Source organism: Penicillium hordei, assembly GCF_028827395.1.
Source record: "Penicillium hordei strain IBT 12815 chromosome Unknown utg000004l_segment0_segment0, whole genome shotgun sequence".
NCBI lineage: Eukaryota > Fungi > Ascomycota > Eurotiomycetes > Eurotiales > Aspergillaceae > Penicillium > Penicillium hordei.
Window position 1 is genome coordinate 2,469,059 of NW_026623145.1, and position 12,293 is coordinate 2,481,351.

At 48.3% G+C, this 12,293-nt stretch overlaps 4 protein-coding genes across 4 annotated transcripts; all 4 read left to right on the forward strand.

The window, feature by feature from the left end:
- Positions 1-200: 200 nt before the first annotated feature.
- Positions 201-2,020, forward strand: N7537_008152 (kleisin alpha; the record flags this gene model as incomplete). Its single annotated transcript, XM_056899207.1, has 2 exons — positions 201-464; positions 518-2,020. The coding sequence occupies 2 exons, from the start codon at positions 201-203 to the stop codon at positions 2,018-2,020; spliced, it is 1,767 nt and encodes a 588-aa protein (XP_056751283.1).
- A 782-nt stretch (positions 2,021-2,802) lies between these two features.
- Positions 2,803-5,298, forward strand: N7537_008153 (MFS transporter; the record flags this gene model as incomplete). The annotated part of the gene is made up of 10 exons (XM_056899208.1): positions 2,803-3,215; positions 3,282-3,391; positions 3,457-3,491; positions 3,550-3,827; positions 3,879-3,965; positions 4,015-4,424; positions 4,494-4,605; positions 4,683-4,816; positions 5,021-5,093; positions 5,232-5,298. The coding sequence occupies 10 exons, from the start codon at positions 2,803-2,805 to the stop codon at positions 5,296-5,298; spliced, it is 1,719 nt and encodes a 572-aa protein (XP_056751284.1).
- Positions 5,299-7,607: 2,309 nt separating this feature from the next.
- Positions 7,608-9,843, forward strand: N7537_008154 (Zn(II)2Cys6 transcription factor domain-containing protein; the record flags this gene model as incomplete). The annotated part of the gene is made up of 3 exons (XM_056899209.1): positions 7,608-7,833; positions 7,895-9,762; positions 9,826-9,843. The coding sequence occupies 3 exons, from the start codon at positions 7,608-7,610 to the stop codon at positions 9,841-9,843; spliced, it is 2,112 nt and encodes a 703-aa protein (XP_056751285.1).
- Positions 9,844-10,898: 1,055 nt separating this feature from the next.
- On the forward strand, positions 10,899-11,728 carry fmn1 (riboflavin kinase; the record flags this gene model as incomplete). The annotated part of the gene is made up of 3 exons (XM_056899210.1): positions 10,899-11,006; positions 11,106-11,315; positions 11,426-11,728. The coding sequence occupies 3 exons, from the start codon at positions 10,899-10,901 to the stop codon at positions 11,726-11,728; spliced, it is 621 nt and encodes a 206-aa protein (XP_056751286.1).
- Between the last annotated feature and the right edge of the window lie 565 nt (positions 11,729-12,293).

The following is a 12,293-nucleotide window of genomic DNA, read 5'->3' on the forward strand; positions in this document are numbered from 1 at the left end:
AACCTTTTATCCTTTTAGTCACATATCTATCTTTTCATACAATTACCGAGTGCGAGTCTTCGCACAAGTCAATTGTTTTCCCGGCTTCAGCGCGTCGCCCATCTGCACCTCACCCCCGCGCCGGGCGGGTCCTTATCCCCTACTGGATTTGGTGAAAGAAATTTTGCTGTTGTAAAGTATCTCGTTGCGACAAACACACCATGTTCTATTCCGAGACCCTCCTGTCGAAAACCGGGCCGTTGGCTCGCGTTTGGCTGTCGGCTAATATCGAACGCAAACTTTCGAAGTCGCATATCCTGCAGTCGGATATCGAGAGCAGTGTCAATGCTATTGTTGATCAGGGTCAGGCCCCTATGGCTCTGCGATTGAGTGGCCAATTGCTGCTTGGTGTAGTTCGAATTTACAGCCGCAAGGCTCGCTACCTCCTCGACGATTGCAATGAAGCTTTGATGAAAATTAAAATGGTACGCACTCTTTTGAATTAGTAGTGATATGGTTCAGTCTAATCATATACCAGGCTTTCCGTCTCACAAACAACAATGACTTGACTTCGACTGTCGTCGCTCCAGGTGGCATTACTCTTCCCGATGTGCTCACTGAATCTGATCTTTTCACCAACCTCGATACCTCTCTGCTCTTCCCACAAACCCTCGACCTGGAGCCTGCTGCGAAGCGCCCTGGTGGCATGGATTTTGGAAGCCAATTCCTCCCAGACAGTAGCTTCCGCCGCTCTGTTTCTCAGGAACCCGCACGCCTTGAAGACCCTTCCCTGGTTGATCTTGACTTGGGCGAGGATGAATTACCCCTTGGAAATGACCCGACTATGGAAATTGGTCGAGATGCTCCCGCGCCTCGTCCCGTGGAGGAGGATCTTTTCAATGACGCCGGAAAGTTCAACGACGACGACGATCTTGGACTGGACCTTGGAGATGATGACGCTCTCGACAAGATGGACCTTGGCGATGATGCCCACGACAATCTGAATGATCTACTCCCAGATGCTCCCATGGACTTCAACAACGATGATGACTTTGGCGGTGGTGGTGAGACGCCTCGTGCTGCCGACAATCGATTCGAACGTGACTCCGAAAGCCCCCTTTCCGATGCTGGATCTGATCAGATGAACCAACTGGAAGAGGAATTCAACCGAGACGTATCTGCAACCCCCGATGCTGTTAGCGCCCAGCAGGGTCAGCGCACTAAGCGCCAGAAGCTTATGGGACTCGACAAGGAAGTCGCAATCTCCAGCTCTAAGATTAAGGATCAGCAAAATGATCGTTCTTCCATTTTGAAGCCCGCGTCATTCTTGCCTCGCGACCCCGTCCTGCTTACCCTTATGACTCGTCAGCAGAATGGCAACTTTGTGTCTAGTGTGTTTGGCGAGGACCGTGGACGCGGGTGGGCACCCGAGCTGCGCGGCATGCTCTCTTTGGATTCCGTCAAGAAGGCCGGTGAGCTGAAGCGCAAGCGCGACAGTGGTATTTCCGATATGGATGTGGCTGCCATTGACGTTCCTGCCCTGGAGCTTGGTGACGAGGAAGCCATCGTGCCGATCGACGAGGGCATTGCTCTCGATACCACTATGAACCTGCGCTCTGAAATTGAATTCCCTGGAGATGACGAAGACCATGTCTTGCATCTGAGTGATGACGAAGGCAACAACCAGCCCATGGATGAGCTGGACGATACTATGGCGCACCCCGTGGATACCGAGCCGGTCTCAATGGGCACCAAGCACGCTGTGCATATTCTCCGCGAGAAGCTTGGTAGCTCAGCCACCCAACAGAAGAAGAGCGTGTTGTTCCAAGATCTCCTTCCCGAGCAGCGGTCTAGCAAGGCCGATGCCACAAAAATGTTTTTTGAAGTCTTGGTGCTGGCCACGAAGGATGCTGTTAAGGTTGACCAGGGCGCTAAGTCTATTGGTGATCCCCTCAAGATCGCTGGCAAGCAGGCACTTTGGGGCTCTTGGGCCGAGGAGAACGCGTCGGGTGCCATGAGCCAGCTTAGCCAGGCTCTGTAGAGGATGTGTCCTCTTGATCAAAATTTCTGGGATCTATTGGCGCATCTTTCTCTTCTTGTACAGCTCAACTTGGGATGGAATATTTCGATTTGAGATCAGGTGTTTTCTTTGGGGATAGTGTTCAATTGAATGACTATCAGGAGTTTAGGGATGGCTTGGAGACATAGGACCTTGGTTACTGTTAGGGTTTTTGTTTGGGCACCTGGTTCCTTGGGAGCGTTGATGAATTGATTCTGTTGCGTAGTAGTGTTAGCTCTAGCTTAATTGAACATATCTCTAACTCAAGCATGTTTTATTTTTGTCTAGACCGTGTCAAATCGGAGAATTATGTGGCTCGTACCACATGGTGCAACGTTCCCACGTGCCTACGTTCTTGGCGCCCGATAACAACCAACTGTCCCAGTTAAAAGACAATGTGTATTGTAGAATCTACGTAAAACCTAGATATAATTATCTATATAAGATTTACACTTGGCAATGTACAAGGCTACCAATTGGCTATACGGGATCACTCCCGAGGTCGGCTTCGAGAAAGCGGAATTAGGACCCCGTGAACTAGTTTATCCCCGGGGTCGCCTTGATTGATCAGCTCGGACTTTCGATTTCTATTTTAGACGCTAAGAACAATTCCCCTTCTTTTGGAAGATACTGACTCACATATCCACCAGTCGATACATATACCTAGGTAGCCCCAGACCGTTCGTTTTGTTTTTATGACTTCATCGCTAAAACAAAACAAACCAGATGAGCAAGTCTGACATTTGACCGTATGCCAATTGACCATGTCTCCAAGTACAGACACATCGCAGCCGGACCTCGGCGAAGAAAAAGCCCATATTGGCCCCCAAAGACACTCGAGCGATAAGAGCGACGACGTATTCGACCGCACCAAATCCGATGATGTGACTTATGCCCCGATAAACTCCCCGAGTACCCACAATGAAGGCAACACACCACTCCAGAAACAGCGCTCGAATGCGTCTAAATCGGTCACATCCAAGTCCCTGGAACGCAGCTGGTCATTGAACGACGGCGTCAGCATTGGCGGCCATGAAGTCGACGAGGCCGCGGTGGCGAACCAGGATGAAGCATATACTGTGGGCTGGGAGGAGAACGATCCTATGAATCCGCGCAATATGAGCAAAGGCCGACGGTGGTTGGTTGTCATTATTGTCTCAATGGGTTCGCTTTGCGTGTGAGTATACGGCCGGTTTTGTCTCGCTCTCTCTACATCGCATAGATGCTGATCTACTGCATGTAGGACTTGTGCCTCTTCGATCTATACTACGACATATGCCCAATTGATGAGTGAATTTGGGTGTTCGCAAGAAGTTGCGACTCTCGGATTGTCTTTCTTTATTTGGGGTCTTGGTTCGTGCTGATATCGTCGTCTTTCGCGGGCCGGACTGTATTGACCCTTTTCGATTTACTTATAGGTATTGGACCGCTATTTCTCAGCCCATTATCGGAGGTAAAAAAAAAAAGTTTCGTAAGGAGATATTTAATTTACTGATCTGATTTTGGCTTAGTTTTATGGCCGGAGAAACATTTATATTTGGTCTTTCAGCCTTTTTCTTGTTTGGATCATTCCATGCGCATTAGCCAAGAACACCCAAACCATGATTATCGCTCGGTTCTTCAGTGGACTGTCAGGAAGTGCCTTTTTGAGTGTTGCTGGAGGTACTGTCGGTGATATGTTTGATCGCCATGAGCTTGCCTTCCCCATGATGCTTTACACTGCGAGCCCCTTTGTGGGACCTGAAGTCGGGCCTCTAGTTGGTGGCTTCATCAATGCATTTACCACATGGTATGTTTTTATATTGAATTTTGGTATAGATTGAAGCTTATACCCCCGCAGGCGTTGGACGTTTTATGTGCTCCTGATATGGGCCGGAGTGATGCTCGCCTCGATGATATTCTTGGTTCCAGAGACCTACCACCCAGTGTATGTATCTCCAGATCCTGGAATGATCGCAACGCTAACCATGTTTTAGACTTTTGAGGCGCAAAGCGGAGAAGCTGCGCCAGGAAACCGGGGATGAGCGATGGAAAGCTCCGATCGAAAAGTTGCAGCGTTCTGTGAGCCAGACCGTGCTGCTCTCCATGAAAAGGCCAGTTCTGCTCTTAGCATTGGAGCCAATGTGTCTATGCCTTTGCATTTTCTCGGCTATCCTGTTGGGTATCCTGTACCTCTTCTTTGGTGCTTTCCAGCTAGTCTTCTCAGAAGTTTATGGGCTAGTAATATGGCAGCGTGGATTGTGTTTCCTTGGTTTGTTTATCGGAATGGTTATAGCCATTTTGTCAGATCCGATCTGGCGCCGAAATTACGTTCGCCTAGAGCGTAACCATGAGAAAGCCACGAAAAAGCTCGATGACTTCCAGCCGGAGTGGCGACTGCCCCCAGGTAAGCTTGTCAACAAATTGTTCAGGTGCCAAGGTTCCAAGAAAACAATGGCTGACTTTGACGGAATAGCGATCCTGGGAGGACCCTTGGTTACTATAGGACTTTTCATCTTTGCTTGGACAATCTACCCTAATGTCCATTGGATTGCGCCTATCATTGGTAGTGCTGTTTTTGGTGCAGGGTAAGATCAACCTCGCAATCTCACCTGGCTGGACGATGATCCATTGGTATGATGCTAATTGATTGTGTTACTGTCAGGACAATCCTAGTCTACTCGGGCATTTTCACATTCCTAGTCGATGCGTATCCAACTTTTGCCGCCAGCGCTCTGGCAGCGAACAGCTTCACCCGCTCATCCTTTGGAGGCATATTTCCACTATTTGGAATGCAAAGTAAGTCTGTTTGTACTGTCTCCGTGGCGCAACAAGAATTGGAAGCCCGTACTTTGCATGCAGTGCATCTTTCCAATGCGGGTCGATGCGTTGTATTCTGAACCGGTCGATCTGTAGCTCTTCCTGCTCTTCCTCAATGCTTGACACTTATGTTCTTGCCTATATATAGTTGAGACGTAACGATTATGACTAACGGCTATGCAGTGTATCACAACCTCGGATATAACTGGGCAACTTCCTTGTTGGCGTTCCTGACCCTTGTCATGACCCCTTTCCCGTAAGTGCTGGTTTTGACGTACTTGATGTACTTTTACATTATGCCCGACCTATTTATTATTCCAGTTGCATGTGGCTCTGACGACAGAGAACTCAACATAAGCTGTTCTGTCCACTGTTGTACTGACATTCATAATAGGTACCTATTCTTCCGGTATGGGAGCTGGATCCGAAGTAAGAGCCGATTCGCGAAATCCCAGGCGTGATCGATCCTTCCGTACACATATAATACGCGTACATACATTAATCTTAAGCGGGTTGGCTGCTGGCTGGATGGCTCCTTTGCGAGGGGAGCCAGATGCCTACCCTCGGTGCCATTGCACCTCAACAGTGTACCAACCGGTTTGGTCTGAACACGGTGTGCCGTAGGCGATGAACACGGCATCCCATGACCAGATGTTGGGAACCTCCTGGGCTGAGACGTTTTGGCTTGGGGATGGGTCAGCACCTGGCCTGCAACCATAGATCAAGACCTAACGCCTGTAGCTGCTGTACCGTCTGCAGTTCAAAAGCCAATACAGAAAACCATAGTCATTAATACGCATGATCGGCAAGGATATATGCTTCATATCCTAGCTCTACTTGATTCCATCTGTAAACGTCTGTAAACATCTTGCATAGTCGGTCTGGCCATTCCTAACCCCGGCAGACCGTGAATCCTTCGATACTACTAGCGCGCTTGACCCAGGAATAGATAGATCCCACTTTAAGAATAGAATTGGACGGACCTGGCCCGGGCATTAATTCTCCGACGGCAACCCCCAGTCTACTGGGCCAGTTGCGAAGCATACGAGCGTCATGTGGTCTTGGAATACAGGCACAGGCAATCATCCCCAACCAACTTACCCCCGGCTACAGACAGACATGACAATCCCTTCTTTGGAGTATAGCTACCGTCATAGCTGAAATATTGAGAGCTTTCTAGCCTCGGCAGAGCCAAACCCAGCCAGCCTCGGAACAAAACGGGTCGGAGCCGAGAACCGTGGAAGGTCTGGAGCGGGGTTTTTCGGAATCAATTCGCCTGTGGCAGAAGAATAATGACTCAATTGGAGATACTTGCATTCAACGTTCATGGGTAATTCATAAGTCAAAAGAGAACAAGGTATACAACCGACCTGGTTCCTGCACGTGCGCAATTGCCCCCGCGGGGTTACTAATAGTATAGGTCATCTGGTATGCGCGGAACCCGATCTGGCGCAGGATTCCAATACAGCCAATCAGAGCTCATAAACGCGCTTAAATTACCTGTTGTTTCCAGTAATGCTGTGAAAGATGTAATACTTGGCAAAATCAAATGCCGGGCTTCCAGTCCAGTGACCGTTGCCCTGAACGTCAGCATGTGAATATGATGTACATATATAGCTCTTTAGTTCTTTTATTGAAGACGTTGAAGGACAATATTTACTCTATGCTCTAGAAATTCATGATCAGAGATAGCTATAAAATTAAAACACGCCCAACGAGGGATTAATACGTTGGGTAGCAAAAAAAAAAAAAAAAAAAAGAAAAAGAAAACCCTCAGTAAAATTAATTAGGTAAAATAGTGGCTGTTTTACGAAGTATAGCCAGCCCTGCCTAGGTGCGCCTTTTTTAGAAGTGTAAAATATAGTGCGAAATTTTTAAAAGAAATTGGGAAATAAATATAGGAAAAAAAAAAAAAGAAAAAATAAGATTAAAAAAACTGTATTCCGTCACTCACGCGAGTCTCATTTAGTCCTTTACCAATCCTTTACAATTGGACTGTGTCGTGTTAACCTTGGGAAGTGTGCTGCTTAGACACCCAGTCACGGGAACACTCCGATCGAGAGAGAGAGAGAGAGAGCCGTTCTTGGGAGTCATCCACTTCTTCTTTGACCTTCCCCGCGAATAATATTTGCCTCAACTTTCTTTCTTTCTCCAGCTTCTCGGCCTCCTATCGGCACGGCTCTCGCGTTTGGAGAGGAATTCATATCTTCCCCGCAGCCGAACGAACTCGTCCACCTCTCCACTCCCACTTCAACCCCGAACCGTTGCGGGATTTTTCTGTCAGCTTTGCGCCAATTTCTCTCCATTTACAACCCACATTGAAATCCTTCAATGTGTCAGATCATCGTACATCCGTCACATCTCCAGTCGATTGTCCCCCGTTACACCCGTGACTCGACTCGCCGTGATTCCGGTTCCGATTCCCCGCCGACTGTAGTCGCAAACGCGCGATTATAGGAACCACGAACTGGAGGCCCCTCCGACCTTCGAGAGGTGACTTGGGTGAATTTTAAGTCTCAACACGGACGATCAGCAATTTGCGATCGTTCTTTTTTCTCTGTCACAAGCTGGGTTGAATCTTGTGCACGTGGATCCGCTGGCCCGCCGAGATCGCAGCGCGGATGGTCTCATCGGTATTGTCGCCACCACGATTTGTTTCTTTAGATAAACACAGGAAGGAACGGAAAGTGGTTTACTCGGTTTGAGGCACCGATTTACCTCACTTTTGTGGACGTGTCCATAGATCACCGTGCTCGGGATACATGCCGAAATGAACATGGAGGCCAAGAACGGCTCCCCGGTTCCTGTACGGGACTACAGTGGGGATCGTGACTCCGCTGATATCACGGAACACGAACAATCGCACGTAAAGCCCAAGACTAATGGCGATAGCAAAGCGGATCGCAAAGCAGCCAATGCCAAGGATCCCTCCCGACCGCGACGGAAGAAGGCTCGGCGAGCTTGCTTTGCATGCCAACGAGCTCATTTGACTTGCGGTATGGCGATAGATTGATCCCAGCCCTTATTATATATCTGACTAATATATATTGGTTTTAGGCGACGAACGACCGTGTCAACGTTGCATCAAACGTGGGCTTCAAGATGCTTGCCATGACGGTGTTCGCAAAAAGGCCAAGTATCTCCATGATGCTCCCGATGGGGCGTTGATGCCAGCTATTAATAGCAGCAACAACACCAATCTATACAACAACACGCTCCGCAATAATCTGCCTATATCTAGAAATGGCACAAATGCCGTCAGCTCCAACCAGCAACACAGCCAACATAGTCAACAACACAGCCATCAACATAACCAACAACCAACCAATCCTACGAATAACAACTTTTACCCTACACCCCAGACGCAGGCAGGATCTTACAATCCCTACCAAGAATCCTCCATGAGCCAAAGCCCGTTTACCACGCAATCACCCGTTTCACCCACTTTTAACATGAAGAACAGCACCAACGGTCGAAACCCGAGTCTTTCATCGACTGTAAACCAGCAGCCTACCCCAGGTGCTCTCTCTGGGGATACAAGTCAGTCTCAAAATCCTTTTGCAGGGCCATTTTTTGATCCTAGTGATCCAGCGCTCTTCAACTTCGACCTATCGAGCATGAACTTCGAAAATCGATACGGTGCTCTGGAATTCGGCATGCTTGGGCATATGGCTACCGGGGCGGCTGGTGACTCTCCGACTGATTCTGCAGGACAGCGAGGGTCGATCGGCCGCAGTGGGTCTGCCCAGTTCTCCACACCAGCTCCTGGCTTCGGAGAAAGCCCAGGGAATCAACCTTTCATGTTCGGTGATCCTCTCCTAAACGAATGGTCGACCGGGCCTGCCTCGGGCCAGCATGTGAATGTTGGCGGTGTGTATGGCCAAAATGCCATGCTCCCTGAACACATGAAAGCAAACGCACCACATGCATTTGCAATTGAAAGTGGACCAGCAAGCTTCACTAGCCCTGGCTCGGCCCCAAGCCCGAATATTGCAACGGCTGCATTCGACGACGGCCCATTCAATAATATTGCTCCTGCTCCCAAGTCCAACAGCCTGGTGCCAAATGGACAACGCCAGGTGACGTCAGCATCGATCTTAAAGCACCCAAATCTGCAGGTTGGTCCTAAACGGCGCCACCGCAATCCTTCTTCAATATACGAAAGCGTGAAGGAGCCCTATGCTTACACAAGTGGCTTCCACAATCTGACTGCTTTCATCCAACGTCGCTTTTCGCCGCAAAAGACCGTACGAATTGCCAAGGCGCTTGCATCTATTCGACCCTCTTTTATCGCAACTACTAAGACCCTTAATCGAGATGATCTCATCTTCATGGAAAAATGCTTCCAACGAACTCTCTGGGAGTACGAGGACTTCATCAATGCATGCGGAACACCGACCATCGTGTGCCGACGCACCGGCGAGATCGCCGCCGTAGGCAAGGAGTTCAGCATCTTAACCGGATGGAAGAAAGACGTGCTTCTAGGAAAAGAGGCAAATCTCAACGTCAACACCGGTGTTTCGGGCGTACCCCAGTCCGGAACAACGTCACGCGGCAGTTTTACACCGCGCGGCACAACATTAGAGAATTCTGGCACTGGACGCCCCCAGCCGGTATTCTTGGCCGAACTTCTCGATGATGATAGTGTTGTGGAGTTCTACGAGGACTTTGCGCGTCTGGCATTCGGCGATTCTCGTGGTAGTGTCATGACTCGGTGCAAGCTGCTCAAATATAAGACTAAGGAGGACATGGAGGTTGCACAGTCTGATGATAACGGAAAGTGGAGCAACCACCTCCGCAAGGGTGGCATTGCTGGCGAGGCTGGCATGAATCAGCTCGGATTCAAGGACGGAAAGGTCGAATGCGCGTACTGCTGGACAGTGAAGCGCGATGTGTTCGATATCCCGATGCTCATTGTGATGAATGTAAGTCTCTTAAGATCGTATAACCTCTCAGATTTCTGCTCATGCTAACTCGCTATCTTCTAGTTCTTGCCATGTATTTGATTTCTTTCTTTTTTTTTTTGGATTTGTTACGTGCTCTTGTTTCAGATTACCCTTTCATACCCTTGACAAGGCCTAACATCAGGCCTGTCTTCTTTTCTTCTGCTGTTCTATCCAGTACATATTTCCTGGTTCTGGGATTGTATGATTCCCTTTGATGTTGATTTCATTCGGGCCACTGACCGGCGGGGTCTTTTTTTGTTCTATGTTCTCGTATATACGTTATGCTTCTTGGATTCCCGGAACCAGTTCCAGGATTGTCGATATGCTTTCTTGTTTTATTTTCTTTGCGGCGCTCAAAAGGGACAAAAAATGATATCTCTGGGACGGGATCGTTACTGTATGAGCATAATGCCATGATATTGAGTGGGGTCATTCTGACCTCGTTGAGCTCTGGACCATCCGTGGATCTAAATTTAAACAAAGAAATAAGCTTAATCTAACCTTGGAATTGCATGTGAATCGATGCCTGATAGAAAAGGCACGTTGCGCACTCCGGAACACATCACTAGTTAACTAGTAAATGCGGTAAATGTACAACTTGATATCTCAACAACGGTGGCCAATTAGGGCTTTTCCTTCCATGCTAATGCTTTTTGGGTGGTATTTAGCGCTTCTAGGGAGTCTGGAAAAAGTTTATGACTTGATAATCGCGATATATATATATTCAGCTTTTTGAAACAAAATTTTCGGTAATCTTCGAGACGATGATTATATAGCCTTCTACTTTCTCCGAGATTAATATAGTGTTATTAAGTCTTATCGACCGCTATCGGCTCACAATAAAATCAAATCAAATCGTGGTTTTAAGATATCGAGTTGTACTTTACCGCATTTACTATTCCGGACTGCGCAGCTCGCCGGGAAATATGTTAAATCCTTATCGCGATAACCCCCACCACACCAGGATTCGGTCATATTCAGACACACTCAACGCCAGCATCACGCCAAACTACTGCTAAATCACACAATCAGTACACACCAGACGAAGCAATACCATTGACAGATATATCTGTGCCAATATTCACGCTTCACTATACCCTCACCCGAACAGAGTCATGTCCAAGCCGCGCGATCCGGTAGCTGGCCCCAACGCCCCCGAGCCGCCTTTTCCCATAAGACTGTCAGGTCCAGTAATCAAGGGGTTTGGCCGCGGGAGTAAAGACGTAAGTCCATGAATCTGGGAACCCAACCTCGCTGCCATAATCGCACAGCGCAACAGATACAACAACTTACCACTGACTCATTTTCCCGGATGGATATAGCTTGGAATTCCCACCGCCAACATCCCCGCCGATGACCTATCCGAGAAGCACCCCGAGCTGACAACAGGCGTCTACTACGGCGTTGTAGCGCTCGACCCGAAAACATACCACCACGAGACATCCGAAAGCAGCGCATCCACAGCGGTGGTTCTCCCTGCTGTGCTGAGTATTGGATATAACCCTTTCTATAAGAACACCGTGCGATCTGTGGTATGTGACGTGATATATAATAAACCAGGGGAAATGCCGCCAAATAATGAAACCCGCATTTTGGTGGGGCATCGGTGTCGATATCAGACTGACGCGGTTGTTCACTCCAGGAAATCCATATCATGCCCGCTCTCACGGAACCATCGCCCACCGCTGCGGGACAGGAGGGTCATACTAAATTCAATCGCTTGCCGGATTTCTATAAAACGCGACTCAACCTGCTGATTCTGGGTTATATCCGGCCGGAGTTTGATTATGTCTCACTGGAGGCGTTGGTAGAGGATATTCGGGTGGATTGTGAGGTTGCGCGGGAGAGTTTGTTGCGCGAGGCTTACAAGTGTTATCTTGTTCACAATGGTAACACATCTGGGAAAGTCAGTGAGGATCGTGCGTGGCTGGTGAGCTTTGATTAAGTGGGGTCAGATATGGATATCATGCCATTCGGGGTTGGTGAAATGATTATCCTGCATTGCGACTATTCTTATTCTATCTGTAGCGCAGATCATTTTGCTGTATAGACAAAGAGGAAGCATCTTTCTGTTGACGTGTCATCTGATTCTACTAGATGCGTCTTCCAAGCATGAAGATGTGCCGAGGTGCAGTTTAGGGGGATTTCTCTTACTTTCACCTATTTGAAATACATAGACCGATAATAAAATCAATTTGCCTTATATTCCTCATACACCCCCATCCCCCCGGGTCATATTTTTTCGGCATGTTCGATATGCTGGCCATCGCCAGGTTCAATAGCGTTCTGTCCACTGCTTTTATAGAAACTGTCCCCTCCACCTAAGGTTTGAAATTTGACACATAGCCATATCTTCTACCATAACGTAGTAATCTAGAGAGAAGAGAATAACCTGGTGTCTGTTGATAGGAAAGTTGAAACGGAGCCTAGAAGACCCCAAGAGTGGGTATGAATTGATGTGTGATTAATACGGCGCGAACGACGGACTGGATTCTTAACGACACCGTTCT